At 34.9% G+C, this 18,603-nt stretch overlaps 2 protein-coding genes across 3 annotated transcripts in view; one reads left to right on the forward strand and one right to left on the reverse strand.

Annotated features, from left to right (window-relative positions):
- Positions 1-7,728, reverse strand: part of LOC125663694 (protein YIPF5-like) — a 43,504-nt gene extending 35,776 nt beyond the window's left edge. The window contains exon 1 of the mRNA XM_048896024.2: positions 7,603-7,728. The gene's annotated coding sequence lies outside the window, so the exon portion shown is untranslated. The remainder of the gene's footprint in view (positions 1-7,602) is intronic.
- Positions 7,682-17,201, forward strand: LOC125679004 (60S ribosomal protein L9-like). 2 transcript variants are annotated; one of them, XM_056157063.1, is made up of 5 exons: positions 7,682-7,944; positions 8,696-8,743; positions 8,908-9,113; positions 12,405-12,615; positions 16,645-17,201. In XM_056157063.1, exons 2-5 carry the CDS (start codon positions 8,698-8,700, stop codon positions 16,743-16,745), a joined length of 564 nt encoding a protein of 187 aa, XP_056013038.1. In that variant the 5' UTR covers positions 7,682-7,944; positions 8,696-8,697; the 3' UTR covers positions 16,746-17,201. The 2 variants fall into 2 exon arrangements, with proteins under 2 accessions (XP_056013038.1, XP_048773811.1); XM_048917854.2 differs by having other exon boundaries at positions 7,933-8,743.
- Positions 17,202-18,603: the final 1,402 nt, after the last annotated feature.

The following is an 18,603-nucleotide window of genomic DNA, read 5'->3' on the forward strand; positions in this document are numbered from 1 at the left end:
AATTCTCATTTCAAACAGTGGAGACATTAACTCATATGATTTACAGTTTTCAAACACATTAACCCACATACATATAAATGTATACCATAGTTCTTGGCTAAATATATTGATTTTGTAGTTTGCTCTTTTTACTGCAGGTATACCATTATCAAATAACAGTCTTTGTAGTTGTTGCAAACCTTTCCCATCTTCATTTAATATTGCTGTGCATCTAATGTGTCAGTACAATGTCAAGGTAAAATTGCAAATGATATGTTGTTGTTTGAAATTCAAAGTGAGACCTTTGCAGCAGTCAACAGTAAAAAAAAACAACAAAAAAACGAGATGTTTGTAAAACATATATTGCCCCCCATGATGCAAAATTGAAAAGGGTTATACACATGCATCATTTAAGTGATTATAGTATCACCAATTCAAAATATTGAGCAGACAATATCTTCCTATGTCAAGAGTGGATTGACCTAAAAATCAATAGGGGTCATCTACTCCTTATGCTGTACCAGTGTACCAAGTTTAGTGTCAATCAAGCAACTAATTCTTAAAATATAGGAGACAATATATTACTATGTCCAGTTTGACCCTTGACCTTTGGACCTAAAAATGAATAGGGGTCATCTTCTCCTGAAGATGTACCTAAGTGTACCAAGTTTGATGTCTGTCAAGCAAAGGATTCTTAGGATATTGAGTGGACAATGTCTTCCTATGTCCAGAGTTTGACCCTTGACCTTTTGACCTGAAAAACAGTAGGGGGTCCTCTTCTTCTCATAACCAACCCACATTTGAAATATTACGATCAATTGAATGTTTCTCAAGATATAAAATGGACATCATGTGGTATACCGACTGACCAACAGGTGCAAAGCAATATGTCCCTCTTCTTTGAAGGTAACAATATTGCACTCTGCAGTCTCACTCTAATGGTGGCACTATAGTACTGTTAACATATTGTTATCAGGGACCTATATACTATCCTTTATTTTACCAGAGTTTTAAAAAGAAACAGGTCTGCCAGGGATCTGCAATGAATTTCAAAGGTGGCCAGTAAATTCTTATGCAATACATTAGCTAGGTACCTGTTAATATTTTGGATACAACAATTTCAAAATGAAAAAGAATGAATTACATTATTTGTTGTTGTTTTTTATATAGATCTATTTTAATTGATCTGCATTTAAACAAAACAAAGTATTACAATACAGGGCACAAGCTTCAATAGTTTTTGTATCTAAATTAAATGCATGACTGGGATAATTCATTTAATGAGGCAAAGGGTGACATTTTTCTAATTTAAGGGTGAGATATGGGGATCTTGGAGCGAAATATTTATTGGCATCACTGCAACCCAGTTTTTGACAAATTTCACATGCCCAATATTCATGTAGGTGTTGTTTTGAAACACAAAATGATCCTCCTTTTCAACATATGTAAAACAAGAATAAGATCATCATTTATTATAATATTGATAGAGGCTTTTTGATGGATGAGGAAATTTTGCCATATATTAAAATGCTGAAATTTCTACTAAATGATACACTTGTGAAATGAAATTGTGCAAAAAAAAGATCTTCAACTACTTTTTGAGAAATATCTGCCACTAATACTCCCGGCCTATACAAAAATTATCCAGTAAATAGTATCAAATTATTAACATTAGTTACAAATACTGATTTCATTATATTCATTAACTTTGGATAAAAACTCAAGAACTCTACAAAACATGTTATAGACTTCTCGGTAGGGAAGTGGTTTCTGAATAATAGTAATGAAGCTCTGGCAGGTTGACTTTTTCACCATACTGATTCAAAGCCAATAATAATTTTAGATTAACTGACGACTTGCCCCAAGTGAGCCAGGTATCAAAACACAAAGATCCATGCTAATTACAAGAAGCCCAAGGGTCACATCGATCACCTGATTTATCTTGGTCCATATTTAAAGATTTTCCTTACATATTTGCATGTAAAACTTTGATCCCTATTGTGGCCTGAACCTACTTCTGGGGGCCATGATTTTTACAAACTTGAATCTGCACTATGTCAGGAGGCTTTCATGTAAATGCAAAATTCTTTGGCCCAATGGTTTTTGAGGAGAGGATTTTTAAAGACTTTCCCTACATATTTGTATGTAAAACTTTGATCCACTATCACGGCCCCAACCTACCCCCAGGGGTCATAGTTTTAACCAGTGATTTTTTTTTGTTTTTCAAACTACCACCCCTCCTTTTGAATTGGGAAAAATTAGCGAAATTTAAATCCTCAAATTGGGAAAAATCATTCATAGTAAATTAAAATGGTAAAGATGCATAAAATAATCAAATAAAAACAAATTTTGTTTGCGGTTTATTTCAGATCTGATTTAAAATCATAAAATAAATCATTATTTAACATTAAATATGTATTGGAAGTCAGTACACCTTGTATAGATATTATTTACTTTTTCTAAGAAATACTTATTGTCTAACTTCATAAAGAAAATAATACATTATTAATTCACCAGCATTTGTACCCATAATCTTGTAAATATTATATTAATAATCAAGTTTCCCAAATGTCTCTCCTGTTTGTATTTTTTGGATTTTAGTAAATCCCTATACTGCTGGCCACTTCCTGTTATTAGCCTGACCCTACATATAATGGCGGTCAAACTAAATTGTCAACAATATGGCTTAATGTGTATCTGGAAACTATATATTTCGCTGTATATCTGCATGCTTAAATGGATGCCTCTATTGTTTTACATATTCTTTACAAAACCTATTGCATGTGCAGTGGTTTGGAGAATAAAACTGAAGAAAAAAACGTATTTACTCTTTGTCAGCAATATACGGTAACTTTTTTTTTTTTAAAATGTCCTAATTTCCCTAGATTTGAAATTGGGAAAAACATTTAATTGAGGGGAAACAGCCGAATATCGGTGGCATTTTGGCCCCAAAAAAATCACTGTTAACACACTTGAATCTGCACTATGTCCGGAAGCTTTCATGTACTAAATTTTAACTCTTCTGGACCAGTGGTTCTTGAGAAGTTTTTTAAATGACTCATCCTATTTTTGTGATTATCTTCCCTTTGTAGGGGGCGTTGCTCTTCATTTGAACAAACTTGAATCCCCTTCACCTAAAGATGCTTTGTGCCAAGTTTGGTTGAAATTGGCCCAGTGGTTCTGGAGAAGATTTTTAACAACAAGGGTATTTCACTATTTTGCTATTATCTCCCCTTGGAAAGAGGTGTGGCCTTTCATTTAAACAAATTTGAATTCTCTTTTTCCAAAGATACTTTATGCCAAGTTTAGTTGAAATTGGCCCAGTGGTTCTGGAGAAGATTTTTGAAAGTCATCAATGTATTTTCACTATTTCTATATTATCTCCCCTTGGAAAGAGGTGTGGCCCTTCATTTGAAGAAACTTGAATCCCCTTTATCCAAAAATGTTTTATACCAAGTTTAGTTGAAATTGGCCCAGTGGTTCTGGAGAATTTTAAAAGTTATTAATGTATTTTAACTATTTCGCTATTATCTCCCCTAGGAAAGGGACGTGGCTTTCTCCTCCTTTTTTTAGACAGTATATTTACTTTCTATTACTTTTACATGCAAATCCATTATTTATTCATTACATACAAATTTTGATTCCCCAGCCACCCTTCCCCCTCCATTATTTTTTTTATAGCATTGGGTTGTGGGAATGTAAGTTTCAACCAATGAATTATGTATCCATGTACTCAAGGATTCTCCTAATTTAGATTTAGGATATGAACTTTGGGCTGAATTATGGTAAACATGGTAGACCTTTCACTTTCTGAGACAGTGAACTACTTCAGCTGCACCCCCCCCCCCCCCCCCCCCCCAAAAGACAGTGCTACAAGCCTGCATGATTTATTACATGCAACATTATAATCAACAGACTCCATAAATATACAGGGCACATTGGTTTAAAGATCAAGAAAACGGAGGTCAAGACTTTGCATATATAGACAACCCACCATCAGTCACCATCAACGACCTGATCCTCCCATGTACCAACACGTTGGATCTGGGGAGTACCATAACAAATGATGATGGAGCAGAAATTGATTGTATCAAACAGATTATCAAAGGCAAGAACATTTAAAAACTTGCAAGTTATATGGAGATCCAGTCACAAAATAGATACTTTACACCAGCTGCATCTCACCAATCCTTCTATACAGCTCAGAGTGCTGCTGAATGACAGATAAAGACCAAAACAGACTGTCAACATTCCACATCAAGTCCCTGAGATGGATCCTTAAGATATTTTGGCCAAATAAGGACTTTCTCAACAGATGCCAGCAAGAGAATATGGCCACAATCATTACAAAACGATGCTTTGGTAGATGGATTGGGCATATCCTCAGAAAAGAACCAAACAGCACTACCAAGACAGCCCTCTTCTGGACATCAGAGGGGAAAATGAAAGAGAGGAAGACCAAAAGTCATGGTGGAGGACAGTGGAAGTAGAAATGAAATAACTAAGGAAGAGTTGGAACACTTTCAAGAAAATGGCAAAAGACCGACAGGGATGGAGAGCCCTCATTGCTGCCCTACTACATGCCTAAGGCATAATGGGCGGTAAGTATGTAAGTAAGTATTATTTCATTATTACATTTGAAAATGATAAGCGTTTTATTTGTTTAATTATTTCATAAACTTTTTCAATGGACAGTTCATGGCATCAATCATTTCCCTTTCATAGTATCTTTGACGATTTTAAAATGTCATGAATTGTTAAATACACTATGCTAATTACGATAATTAATAATATTGGTTGTAATATTCATGTAGAAGCAGATGACAGACTATGTACATGTATAAATACATATGGCTTTATCTTAGATATAATGATTTTGATTATAAACATGATTAAGACACATAAATGCAGTGACAATTTTTTGTTTTGAAATAAATCTTTGGAAAGCTTGAGAATTTGTTACCCATGGGTGAGATGGGCTTGAAAAATGCAAGATCCACAAGCAAAGTGCAAGATATCCCATGTATGTTAATGCAATCAGAATCATTCTGGATACCTAACTATTCATGTGTTGATGATTTTGACATTTACATACAGTCATTTGCCTCAATGTGAAAGTTACAGTTAATATGATCATGGAGACAAGTATTGTCCAATGGATATTTAGACATCTTTGTTTAGGCAATGCTTGGTGATCCATCTTGTTCCCTCCAAAACCTTGGGCAGATCACCTTTATCAAAACTGGGTTAATTCTAATTGGATCCAAGTTCAAAACTTATAAATAACTCCTGAAGAATGTTCATCAACACTAATTGATTCACTTATTCCAATACTGATCCATGTTCATTAAACTATGAGTGAATGAACAAGTGCTCGATTTAATCTGGGCCTATTAAAAATATTTCCAGCCAGACTAAAACCTCACTCACTACGGACAGAAGAAATAGGAATTCCAAGATACCTCCATGCTAAAAATCATAATACAAGTGAATCTCGATAACTCGAAGTTCAAGGGACCTTGATAAAACTTTTGAGAAATCGAGATTTCGAAATTCGGAAATTGAAGGTCCACCAGTATGGTTCAGATTTTAAAGTAACCAGAAATGTTTACCAACAAGATCATATGATATTGTTTTGACATGTTTTCCTTCATATTCGTCAGGTAGTTTGATATCAAAATAAAAAACCTTATTTTGCATTAATAAAATCACTTCAAAGTTTAGGTAATCTATCTATTTGTTCTTCAATCCTGCTTAGATAGGCATACAAAACCAAGTCCCGATGAAGCTTTACTATCACAAACTAAACAGAGCACAATGTTATGTCACTTTACCCAAAGCAAAGATTCTAACGAATGAGTAAAACAATGTTTTAGAGCAACTTTACATAAAGAACAAACTTGTGAAATTTAACAGTCTGTAGATCTCTAAATTATGTATAAAACTTACTCTGTCGTTGTCACATCAAAACAAATTATTATAATAGATTTTATTCACAGTCGGATTATATATAATTTTAATCATCATGAAAACCCCAGTGCAAAGTATAAACTGACCAATTAGTCAATCATATACTCAAGTGTGTCACCTCCACAAAGAAGCATGGGCGATGTTTCAACGATATAAACACCTAATTATCCCTCCGGCATTCAACAAAATCCAGGGAAGACCCAAGTGGAAATTATTACACGCTTGGATAACGGTGGGTATACGCTACCACTACTTCGAGAGTGAAAACCAATGAAATGTGTTTTACGGGACCCAACTTCACTTCGAGAGATCAAGAACTTCTCGAGATTGAAAGTTCGGGAGATCGATAGTAAATTTGTTATGTTATACAGAGAGAAAAATCGAGACCATGATTTCACTTCGAGAGATCGAAGATTGAGCCATCGAGAGTCACCTGTATACGGATTAAGATACATTGATATTTTTGTCACCACTGCAGCAAGCTCAAACTCTGAAATCTTCATTTGATTTTTTTAGCCACCAGATACAGTGACACATTTTCTCTCATTAACATTATGTACATCATCAATGTAATTAAAATTAGCTGCTTTGAATCTGCTACCTATTTTAATTAGATTGGTACATCATCGAACAATTTTTTCAAAAACTGAACATTTGATATTTTTGTTGTCATGAGAACTTCCGTTTCATGAGGATGGTATTTTTCAATATAAAATTGGAGCTGGTATTTCCTATATAAGATAAAGTTAAACATATTAAATTGTTGGGAAGACTTTATTCAGCGAATGATTTCATGACACATGACCTCGAACTTCCCTTGATTCACTTTCGATTTTTTGCACTACTTGCAATTGTAGATTACTGTTGCTAGGTGGCCCTTCCTGAATCGAAAAATGTCCATAGACTGTCAGATAAGACTCCATACTTTCCACCTGATTGCCCAAGGGCATGAAAAGTTGGGAAGAAATCTGCATCAGGTTCTCAGCCATTATTATGTAAATTAAAGTTAAGTCCCCTTAAAATACTAAAACATCTACGGGCCGCGTTAACTAAATTATTTCTGGAATAGTCAGCAACTATCAATGTCACAAATTTATAATCGATTGTCGCCGTGTGCGGCCTTCCGAAACGATTTTCGATAGTCAGCGACTTTTGTAACAACAATAGTACTGCGTTGTATTTGATGTAGAACTTGAGCAAAGAGAAGTAACTCATAACATTGTCACAAAAAGATAACTTGCATGCGTTATTTTTCTATATAACGTGTTTGCATTATGTCCCTGACTGATTAGGATATAAAGCATCTACTTTTTCAACAACAAAAGTTCCTCTTTTCAGACTACAGGTACAGGCTTCAGCTTTTCAGATCTGCAACATTCGGAATAGTGCATGGCGAGGCGAGTAATTTAGATATTCCAATGGGAAATTACATCCAAAATGTTAGCACTGAGACCTACTGTTGTACACATATATGTATATATATAATGAAATAAAAATTAACAGAGGAATTTCGGATATCATCTGACTGCCAACTTCTACCACTCTGACAGCATCTACACGCATACAAAACTGTTTTAACTCATTAAATCTAAAAGAAATATTTTTAATATCATCTGTTATTACTTGTGTCCAAAATATAGAGAGAAATCGTACCTGTTTCAGTCAAAATCAGTGTTTGATGCTACGGCTAGATTTTTCTGCAGCTGACGTGTTGTTACCGGAAGCGTCTGAGTTTACAGTGAACCAGTAAATAATCGAGTCCGATCATATTCATATTCGATTTTCTCTCTTTTTTAAGTTTTAATTAATTTTTTTTGGTAAATAGTTTATAATTTGGTTATTTGTGTGCAATTCGTTTCAATTTTCGATTAAATTGTCTTATTTCTGTTTTGCAAATCCCTTCTAAAGAAGAATTGCAAATCGTGTCGCCTAAATTTTTGTGATCGGACTCGAAATACAATTGCAAAGTCCTTTTCCGGTTACCATACCAAATAGGTACGACATGAAGCATTATACTTGTTTCAATCGTGAAAAATCTGGATCATCGATGAATATATAGTCACACTTCTCAAATCTACATTAATAATAAACATGTTACAGTGCAATAAAAGCCCTTTTTCGAACTGAATTGATGTAGTATTGTAAGTTTATCAGTTTCGATGTAGGGTACTATCCAAGTTGGAGAGAATTGCAACTGTTCCTTGTTAAATGTATGGTCTGCTGATTGTTGTTGTTGAATCTATATAGTGAACAGTGGAGTTTTAAGAGGACATACTGTTATTTGTTCATTTTGATATTTGCCCAGTTCTTATATCATTTTTAAAAACTTGTTTCGAAAAGCTTTAGGCTAGTGAATCATTAAAATAAAAGTCTTCCAATATTGATAGTGTTGATACTTCTTTGGTACGCAGATATGTTTTATGCAGAATTGACCAGTGTCTATCAAAATGGGTGGGGTGGGGGAGGAGATTGGACAAATGAGGTGTTTATAATTTAAATTTGCAGTTGTTTTTCAAGCTAAAGTAAATAAGATAGTTTTTTATGCAAGTCTCTTAACAAAGTTAACTACTAGCAATGCATTGTAATTATGAAGTGATTTGTTTTAAACAAATTCCAATCAACACTGTATGATTATACATATGTTGCAAAACCCTATTCAGAATTGTAAGTAAACAAATATATGTCAGTTGAAATGATTGTGAAAGGTCTTTCATGTAACTGTTTTATGACACAATTTGTCTTATAGAAATGAAGGAATTGCACACCAGTCAGAGTGTGAAGATCCCTAAGGGAGGTATGTCTTTCTGTAACTGATCAGTTTGGAGTAATTTAAGTAAATATTAAAGATCTGTTTTGATATTCTTGCTTGTTTGTTAAAGATGTATTGCTTGTTTGTTAAAGATGTATAAATAGATACTGGAATGGAAATAAATGTTGTGTATCAAACTCCTTTTAAAGTGTCCTGCAGTGTGAGGGCCAGGAAGGTGATCATTAAAGGACCTCGAGGGAATCTTACCAGAACCTTCCGTCACCTGGCTGTGGACATAACAATGGTGAACAAGAACACGATCATGGTAGAGAAATGGTTTGGCAAACACAAAGAGTTGGCTGCAGTCAGGACTGTATGCAGTCACATAGAAAATATGATCAAGGGGGTCACAAAGGTATGTAAATTTTCTGAAGCTCGCAGTATTGTAAAGTTGTATTATTAATCTTGTTGACCATGTGACATCAACAGCCACTGCTTTGTCTCTTTGATCATCAAATTTTACACATTAAACAGTTTAGCTTGTCGAAGAATTCTAATTAGTTGTGATATTGTTTCACAGAAAATATCAGAATCAAGTTTTTAGATTAGAAAGCATAAGTCACAAAAACAGTGTTGATGGATGGTCAAACAGATAAAGTTATTAGTATTAGGGCACTCATCTTTGATGCAGGATCCTCCAAATAAAGAACGAAAATGATTCTTTCCAAGGGCTGGTCACTGGTACACAGTTCAAAGAAACATTCCATACTGAAATGATTAATACCATTTCATTTTATACCGGTACCAATTATTGGTTTTGCACCTCTTTTGTTACTATAAATGAAAACGGACTAAACGCAATTTCAATACTTCTCGGAAGTATGTGGATCTGAATCTGGAGTACACTTTACTTCACTGATTGACAAAGAGTATACGAGGGTTGTCCCAAAAGTCATAGACAATGTAAATAATTTTCGAAATACACATCAAATCCTAAAGATTTTCTACATGAGAAAACTTTCACTTATTCAGAACAAAAATGTAAAATTTGAAATAAGTAATAAAAGAGATAAATGAAATATTACAGAATAATAAGGTACAGTGATTGGGAAGGCCAAAATGGCCTATGGGACTATGACCCCACAGTTCAAGTTTTCAATGGGCCATTTTCAGATTTAGTGGACCATCAACATATTTTGAATGGCCATTTTTGATATAAAATAGCAAATGTGCAGTGAAACATTGTTTTAATTGAAACTCTGAACCATGACCACGATCTTTTCCACCACTCTTGAAAATGTTTCTTCTTTGTTTCAATGTCACCTTCTCAACGGTATCATTGCTTTTATCGGTATTGGTATTTGAAGACGGTCTCTGGTTGTTGTTTTTTTCACTTTCTGTCATTTCTATATCTGTCCTTGGACTTCCGAAGCTTAAATGCTAAAGTATAAGCATGAGAAGACGTGATGAGATTTGGTGTAAGAGGAAATAGTTTATTGGTTATCTATTTTGATTTATATTGCTTCAACCAATGATATTCGGTGTATCAGAATACATAGGAATTAAAAATGAAAGTACAAAAAAATAAGTAAGTCGTACCCGATTCACTTCTAGAGAAAAAAACGTAAGTTATAATCGATCATGAATGCGCACTTTGGCGCATATGGATCAGATAATCTAATATGCCAATTTTCACCTGAATGGGACTAGGGCACATGGCCTTCCCAATCACTGTAGGTATCCATCTGTATTGTCCCCCCACATACAAAAGAAGTACAAAATGGCTGATGTTAACAACAAGCTGTGTGCCAACAAAACAACACTGTGTTTGACAAAGTTTTGAAAGTTTACCATTGTTAAAAACTTTCTTATAAATAAAATTCCCTACTACGTACCTACTCACCCATAATTTAAATGCTGGATCAGGAGAGGGCAAGCAAACAATTTTTTAAAAGTGGCCAAATACATGTAGATATTTTCTTAATCAATGTACTTAAATGCTATTCAAAAATATTACAGTCTTCGGCGTTAACCAGTGGCCCGAGGCCATTAAAATCGGGATCGAGCTTCTAAAAATATTTAACTCAGGAGTCTGGTGGGCCTGTAAATGTTTTATTGTATGTTTTGTATATATTACAAATAAAGCGTAAGATTGACTCAGACTTTGTCAGGACTTAGCAGTGAAATTTCGCATCGAAAAAACGATCAGCCATGCTGCCTTTTCTGAAGTATAGGGGGGCAAGGGCACTGAAAGTTAATGTAAATATATAGTATGTGCATGTATAAAAAATACATGCACATACTATATATCTACATTAACTTCCAGAGTCAGTGTAGGGAGGGGGCTCGTCCGTGAAATTCCAGACCTCACAATCGTATTTCGCAATCATAATCATCAGATCCAAATTAAAAAAACGGTCATAGAAGGAGAAAAGGGAACGAAAATTCATGCCCCATTGGACCGAGGGTGGGCCTTTGCTAAGATTTAATTCTGGAGAAAACAAAGTTTTGTACATGGTGTTTACAAAACAAAGTAGAACATGAGCTGCTGATGTATCTGTGAGATTAATATGTTGAAAAATAAAATAAGATAATCCTTTTAATGTCAGTTGTTCTCTAACTATGATCATCTTGATATGTATTTTCCTACAGTAGAACATGCATGTATCTAGTGTAGAATCAGCATGCAGCACCTTACAAATGACAAGTGGTCAAATTAGTAAAAACATTTTGGGCCTGTAAAATATTTTTCTGGCTTGCAAAATTATTATACTGGGAGGCCCGAAGGGCCTGTGCTTCACAAAGTTTTTCGTGGAGACTGAATAATGGTACAATATTGTACAATTCAATCTTAACGGTGTCTAACCCTATTCACTCCAATATGATATAATTGAAAATGATAAACATTTTATCTGTTTTATGAAATTTGAGATTTTCATTACTGACATTTTCATTACTGAAAGTAGATGTAATATTGCAGTGCTTCCCAAGGTCTTCTGGTACTTACTGGACATTTGGTCCAGTAATGGTTGAGATATTACTGGACCAAATCACATTTTACCAGACCAAAATTTTATATGCAAATTAATCCCCTATTGTGCCCTCACCCTACCCCTGGGGGCGATGATTTTTATGAACTTGAATTTACACTATATCAGGAAGCTTAAAATTTCACGTAGATTTGCAGTTCCTGGCCCAGTGGTTCTTGTTAAGAAGATTTTTAAAGATGTTCTCTATATTTTCCCATGTAAAACTTTGATCCCCTGTTGTCGCCTTACCCTACCCCCCGGGGGCCATGATCAACTTGTTATTTATTACCTTATTCAAACGCTTCAAAGATGTCTGTAGCTTCACGGGATATTGCTCAATTGTACTATCACCCTCTGAATTGAAGATGATTCCAAGATTGATAAATATTTGAGTTAAATGTAAACACATTTTCTGTTTGCAATGACTAAAGAACAGAATAAATTTTGGGATATGCTGCTAAAAATTGAAAATTTATCAAATTATTTATTTCATTGGAAAAAAACATTATCGGACACTTGGTCCGACCAACTACTGATATTGACCAGACCAAAACAAAAATTACCGGACATTTGCCAATGTCAGACGAACCTTCGGAATCACTGATGTTGAGAAAAATAGATTTGTATTTCATCACGTCGTTTAAATATTTGACTTGAGTTATATGATGTATTTTCAGGGCTTTCTTTACAAAATGAGGTCAGTGTATGCCCATTTCCCCATTAACTGTGCAGTACAGGAAGGTGGACACGCAGTGGAGATCAGGAATTTCTTGGGAGAGAAATTTGTCCGTAGAGTGAACATGTTAAATGGAGTAAATATCAAACCTTCAACTCAAAAGGATGAGTTTATCCTGGAGGGCAATGACATAGAGGCTGTATCGACATCAGGTTTGTTTTGAACTGTACTTGTTTCATAACTTGGTAATATTTTGGCGAGATACATTGCATTCATGTAAAGTGTTACTTATTAGTATACATTGGGTAATTCTGGCATCTTGAAAATGTTCCTTTTTAGGCAGATGTCGTATGTTATGGTGCTAAAATTTCCATTTATTGCATAGGAATCATAAGATAAAAACCTACCCCCAAAAATATAACACCAAGATTTTAAATCCCATTTTAAAGAAAAATTAGCCAAATTCCTGTCAGCAACATTCCCCAGTGTACATTATTAGGAATCATCAAAAATAATCCAAGTATCGCTATATCAAGAATATGATTTGTTTCATATTGGTCCCAAAAAATTTAATCAATAGTTTCCCAGGCCCTGCCTCATCTCATCTGCTGGAAGAGGTACCGCATGGAATTTTTAGCTCACCTGAACCGAAGGTTCAAGTGAGCTATGCTGATCACATTTTGTCCGGCGTCCGTCTGTCTGTAAACTTTTCACATTTTGGACTTCTTCTCCAGAACCACTGGGCCAATTTCAACCTAACTTGGCCAAAATCATCCTTGGGTGAAGGGCTTTCAAGTTTGTTCAAATGAAGGGCCATGTCCCTTTCAAAGGGGAGATAATCACAAAAATGCAAAAATAGGGTGGGGTCATTTAAAAATCTTCTTCTCAAGAACCACTGGGCCAGAAGAGCTGAAATTTACCTGACAGCTTCCTGACATATTGCAGATTCAAGTTTCTTCAAATCATGGCCCCCGGTGGTAGGATGGGGCCACAAGGGGGGATCAAAGTTTTACATACAAATATATAGGGAAAAACTTTAAAAATCTTCTTCTCAAGAACCACTAAGCCAGAAAAGCTGAGATTTACATGAAAGCTTCCTGACATAATGCAGATTCAAGTTTGTTCAAATCATGGGCCCCTGGGGTTGGATGGGGCCACAATAGGGGATCAAAGTTTTACATACAAATATATAGGAAAAAACCTTTAAAATCTTCTTCTCAAGAACCACTAAGCCAGAAAAGCTGATTTTTACATGAAAACTTTCTGACATAGTGCAGATTCAAGTTTCTTCAAATCATGGCCCCCCGGGGATAAGATGAGGCCCCAAGGGGGGGATCAAAGTTTTACACACAAATATATAGGGAAAAACTTTAAAAATCTTCTTCTCAAGAACCACTAAGCCAGAAAAGCTGAGATTTACATGAAAGCTTCCTGACGTAATGCAGATTCAAGTTTGTTCAAATCATGGGCCCCGGGGGTTGGATGGGGCCACAATAGGGGATCAAAGTTTTACATACAAATATATAGGAAAAATCTTTTAAAATCTTCTTCTCAAGAACCACTAAGCCAGAAAAGCTGATTTTTACATGAAAACTTTCTGACATAGTGCAGATTCAAGTTTGTTCAAATCATGGCCCCCGGGGATAAGATGGGGCCCCAAGGGGGGGATCAAAGTTTTACACACAAATATATAGGGAAAAACTTTAAAAATCTTCTTCTCAAGAACCACTAAGCCAGAAAAGCTGAGATTTACATGAAAGCTTCCTGACATAGTGCAGATTCAAGTTTGTTCAAATCATGGCCCCCAGGGATAAGATGGGGCCCCAAGGGGGGGGGTCAAAGTTTTACACACAAATATATAGGGAAAAACTTTAAAAATCTTCTTCTCAAGAACCATTAAGCCAGAAAAGCTGATTTTTACATGAAAACTTTCTGACATAGTGCAGATTCAAGTTTCTTCAAATCATGGCCCTCGGGGATAAGATGGGGCCCCAAGGGGGGGGATCAAAGTTTTACACACAAATATATAGGGAAAAACTTTAAAAATCTTCTTCTCAAGAACCACTAAGCCAGAAAAGCTGAGATTTACATGAAAGCTTCCTGACATAATGCAGATTCAAGTTTGTTCAAATCATGGGCTCCGGGGGTTGGATGGGGCCACAATAGGGGATCAAAGTTTTACATACAAATATATAGGAAAAATCTTCTTCTCAAGAACCACTGAGCCAGAAAAGCTGATTTTTACATGAAAACTTTCTGACATAGTGCAGATTCAAGTTTGTTCAAATCATGGGCTCCGGGGGTAGGATGGGGCCACAAGGGGGATCAAAGTTTTACTTACAAATATATAGTTAAAATCTTTTTCTCAATAACCACTGAGTCAGAAAAGCTGATATTTACAAGAAAACTTTCTGACATAGTGCAGATTCAAGTTTGTTCAAATCATGGTCCCCGGGGGGTAGGATTGGGCCACAAGTGGGGGGGGGGGGGGGGGGGTCAAAGTTTTACACACAAATGTAGAAAAAAGCTTTAAAAGAACCATTGGGCCAAAGAAGTTGACATTTACATGAAAGCTTTCTGACATAGTGTAGATTCAAGTTTGCAAAGGGTAGTTTGGGCCATAATAGGGACCAAGGTTTTACATGCAAATATATATGGAAAGTCTTCAGATATGGGCCAAGGTGACTCAGGTGAGCGATGTGGCCCATGGGCCTCTTGTTTAAAATTTATATTTGTTTTATTTATGTAAATGAGGTAACTCTTGTTTTATAGATATTTGTGAATGCATACTCATTTATGTGTAAGTGTTGAAGAATAATAGTATGTACATTTAATAGTAAGTGATGTGAAGCTATTTTTCATAAAAATAAAAATTCCATTGCTTATTTTACATATGAGAGAGAAAAGGAAATTCATTCTCACAGGCACTCGACGTTTTAAATATCTATAATATAAAAAAAAATTGTCTTCCTGCTAACATAATATTATTATGTTTACAGGAAGACAAATTTTTCATTATAGATATTTAAAACGCCGAGTGCCTGTGACTCATTGTACAGCCAACATAAAAAGGAAAGAACTCATGCTACAGCTAAAGTTAAAAAAGAAAATCCACTTGACTCCTCAAAACTTTTGGTCTATTATGTATTATTTTGTTGTATTGAAAGGTCAGGTAAAATATAGGAACCATCTTCATAGTTCTATTTTCTTGTGTGTAGGTCAGTTTATTTTTACCCACATCACAAGGATTAAGTCAAAGTTTAGGGACCACTTTATTAACATGCAGTGGTTTCCTGGGGTCACATAACATTTGTGAATTTACTCAATGCTTTTGCTACATTGAAAATACAATTCATCCTGATCTGAATCTGTTGACAAGAGGTTCATTCTTATCAATAAGAAACTTCCAAATTTGTGAATTGTCAAACTCCACCCACAGTTTTCAAGTGAGGATTTTCTTTTACAGAATGTTTGTATGGGAATTGCAGATGCACATGTGTAAAAGCTTTTGATTTTTTTAATTTTTGAGAAAATTGCACATCGAACTTGGTCAATTTTGAGGGAACAGGTGTATTGTGTACCGTACTTGTTCATGTTTTCCATCACTGACCACTAGTAGACACAAATTATTAGTCTTATGAAAAGAAAACAGATTGATACCACTCATTCTAGTCAAATATTCTTTCAGTTTTACATTGATCTGGAAGTGCTAAAACAAATTAGATTCATTTTACATACATCAAAATTTGAATAGCTCATCACTGAAGGCTTTTGATTCTAGTGCACTTTTGTTTTGCCAACACACAATGTACACAATGTAAAGTACATGTAGCAATTGTAGACAAAAATCACTGATCTTACCTGCTGTACTGGGAAGGGGTTGGGGAGGACCTGCAATGTTATACGGTCTGTTCTTTACCTGTCCTCATACCTGTTAATATTTGATCTTAGTACATAATTGCCTATCTTAAAGTTTATGGTGCAGTCTTTAGGAATGACAAAATGAGCAATTATTTAATTTTGCTACCCTTTCCTAGATATATATATAGTGATTCAGTTGACTGTTGTACGTATGTATGTATATGATTTCAGTTTGGTGAGACTAAAATCTGGTTTTGTCTCACAAATGTTCCAACAATTTTCAGCCATTTCGAAAAATTTGACCAATCTGACATGCAACAAAATTTGTATGAAAGGTGAAATGTTATTTACTAGTAGAGTTTGGTTTTTTTCTATTTCAGCTGCTTTGATTCAGCAATCCACCACTGTGAAAAAGAAGGATATCAGAAAGTTCTTGGATGGTATTTATGTGTCAGAGAAGACTACAGTTGTCCAAGAATAATTGTAACTGTACAAAAATAAAGTCTTAAAAAAAATGTCCAACTCGTTTTCAATTACTGTCTCAAAATGCAGGCAATGACAGTTTGTCTTGTTCCTAAAAAGGACCTATCCTTTACAAGAGTTGATCACAATAGAGGTTCTGAATTCTTTGGAAATCTTCCAGTACAATGCAGTTTGTTAAAGGAATATACAAGCATCTTTACATAGTGGCGATTCAAGTTTACACCATAGCTGGCATAACTACAATTGAATTTTTACAACAGAATTGATAAGAAAGTTCTTTAAAAATTATCTTGTGAACAAATGAGTTAATTTAAATTAAGCAAAATGACTGAAAATGGTAGTTAAAAATTGCTCCTTTCAATGCACATTTTGTGTTGTATATACTGTTAAAGTGCTTCCTCGATATATATCGAGGGAGCACTACTTGAATGTGGAAAAATCGTTTTACATGCTCTCTACTGATGGTTGAATTTTTGTAGTTGTATTGCTTGAAGTCATCGTCTAACAATACTGAATGTTGAACGAGAGGAATTTGACATTTATATCTGAATATTTCGGATACTATTTCACTTCAATTATCAAACTTTGTCAGTTGATGCATCTTGAGTCTTTGGAGCGTGTCGACCAAAAAGTAGGTCACTGTGGCCTTTTGGAATTTGACGGCTAGATTTGAATACTATTTGACTTGTCAGTTGATGCATCTTGAGTCTTCAGTGTGTCGACCAAAAGTAGGTCACCGTGACCTACTTTTGGACAGTTACATTTAAATTTTCAGGTACTATTTGACTTAACATCATCAAACTTTGTTAATTGATGAATCTTGGTTAGTGAGAATTTTTGCCTGTTCTACAATGTACCAGTAGAGCGATTCTAGGCCCATGGGCCTCTTGTTTTTTTTAGCTCACCTGAGCCGAAAGCTTAACTATTCATTTTGCCATCTCAATTTCTTATATGTTCATACATGTATCTCTGCTATCCTAAAAGATCCTAGATTGTTTTTGAAAAGGAAATATATAATATTTCGTCCATTTTGTATTGCGCAGTACCCCCACCCCCCATTTGTTTCATCTAAAGATTCGAAGTAAACATGTTTTAGACAATAATGATAATGCATTATACATTCATTATTTCAAAACATTGTAAATGAATCCTCATGAGAATATAAAAGGTACGTAAAATGATAGTACATACAATCTTCCTTTTTACATATGCCTTTTGTTCCGTAGTTCAGACTTTGCGTTATCAGGAAACGTTTTCTTTCTTTATTTTTGTTCTTACAAGTTTTTCTTAGTACATGAACAAATTGTTTGTTAAGATTATATGAGCTTTTCATCATATGTGTTCAAACATGGATATAACATTAGAAATACCAACAAATTGAATTAATATTGTACATACACTCTCTAAATTGTACTCAAAAATGCAGATATCATACCCTTGAGCATGTTTTCAATGAGAATGCAAAATACAATTGTGAACTAGCTAATTCTCTCTCCCTCCCCCTAGGGGAAAGGCTACTATATAGCCATTTTTCCAGGCCTGGGAGGATCTACTTTGGGGGAATGGCTACTATTAGAACATGGACTAGTAAAGGTAATGGGGGACCCCCCTCCCCCTAGAGATTTTTGCAAACAAGTATTATTTGAAAATACATAGTCCCTAGATTATAAATCAGGTTGTTTGACATTTCTATGTGGGGGCGTTAACGAGTTTTTGTAAAAATAATAGCTGAAAACTGGAAAAAAAACCTCATCACATCCGATATAGATGTCATTGACATTTACAAAAAAGTATTATGACATAAATAATTGGGGACGTTTACGACTTCTGGGGCTAAAACATGATTTTTTTTTCTT

This window comes from Ostrea edulis, chromosome 2 (genome assembly GCF_947568905.1).
Source record: "Ostrea edulis chromosome 2, xbOstEdul1.1, whole genome shotgun sequence".
NCBI lineage: Eukaryota > Metazoa > Mollusca > Bivalvia > Ostreida > Ostreidae > Ostrea > Ostrea edulis.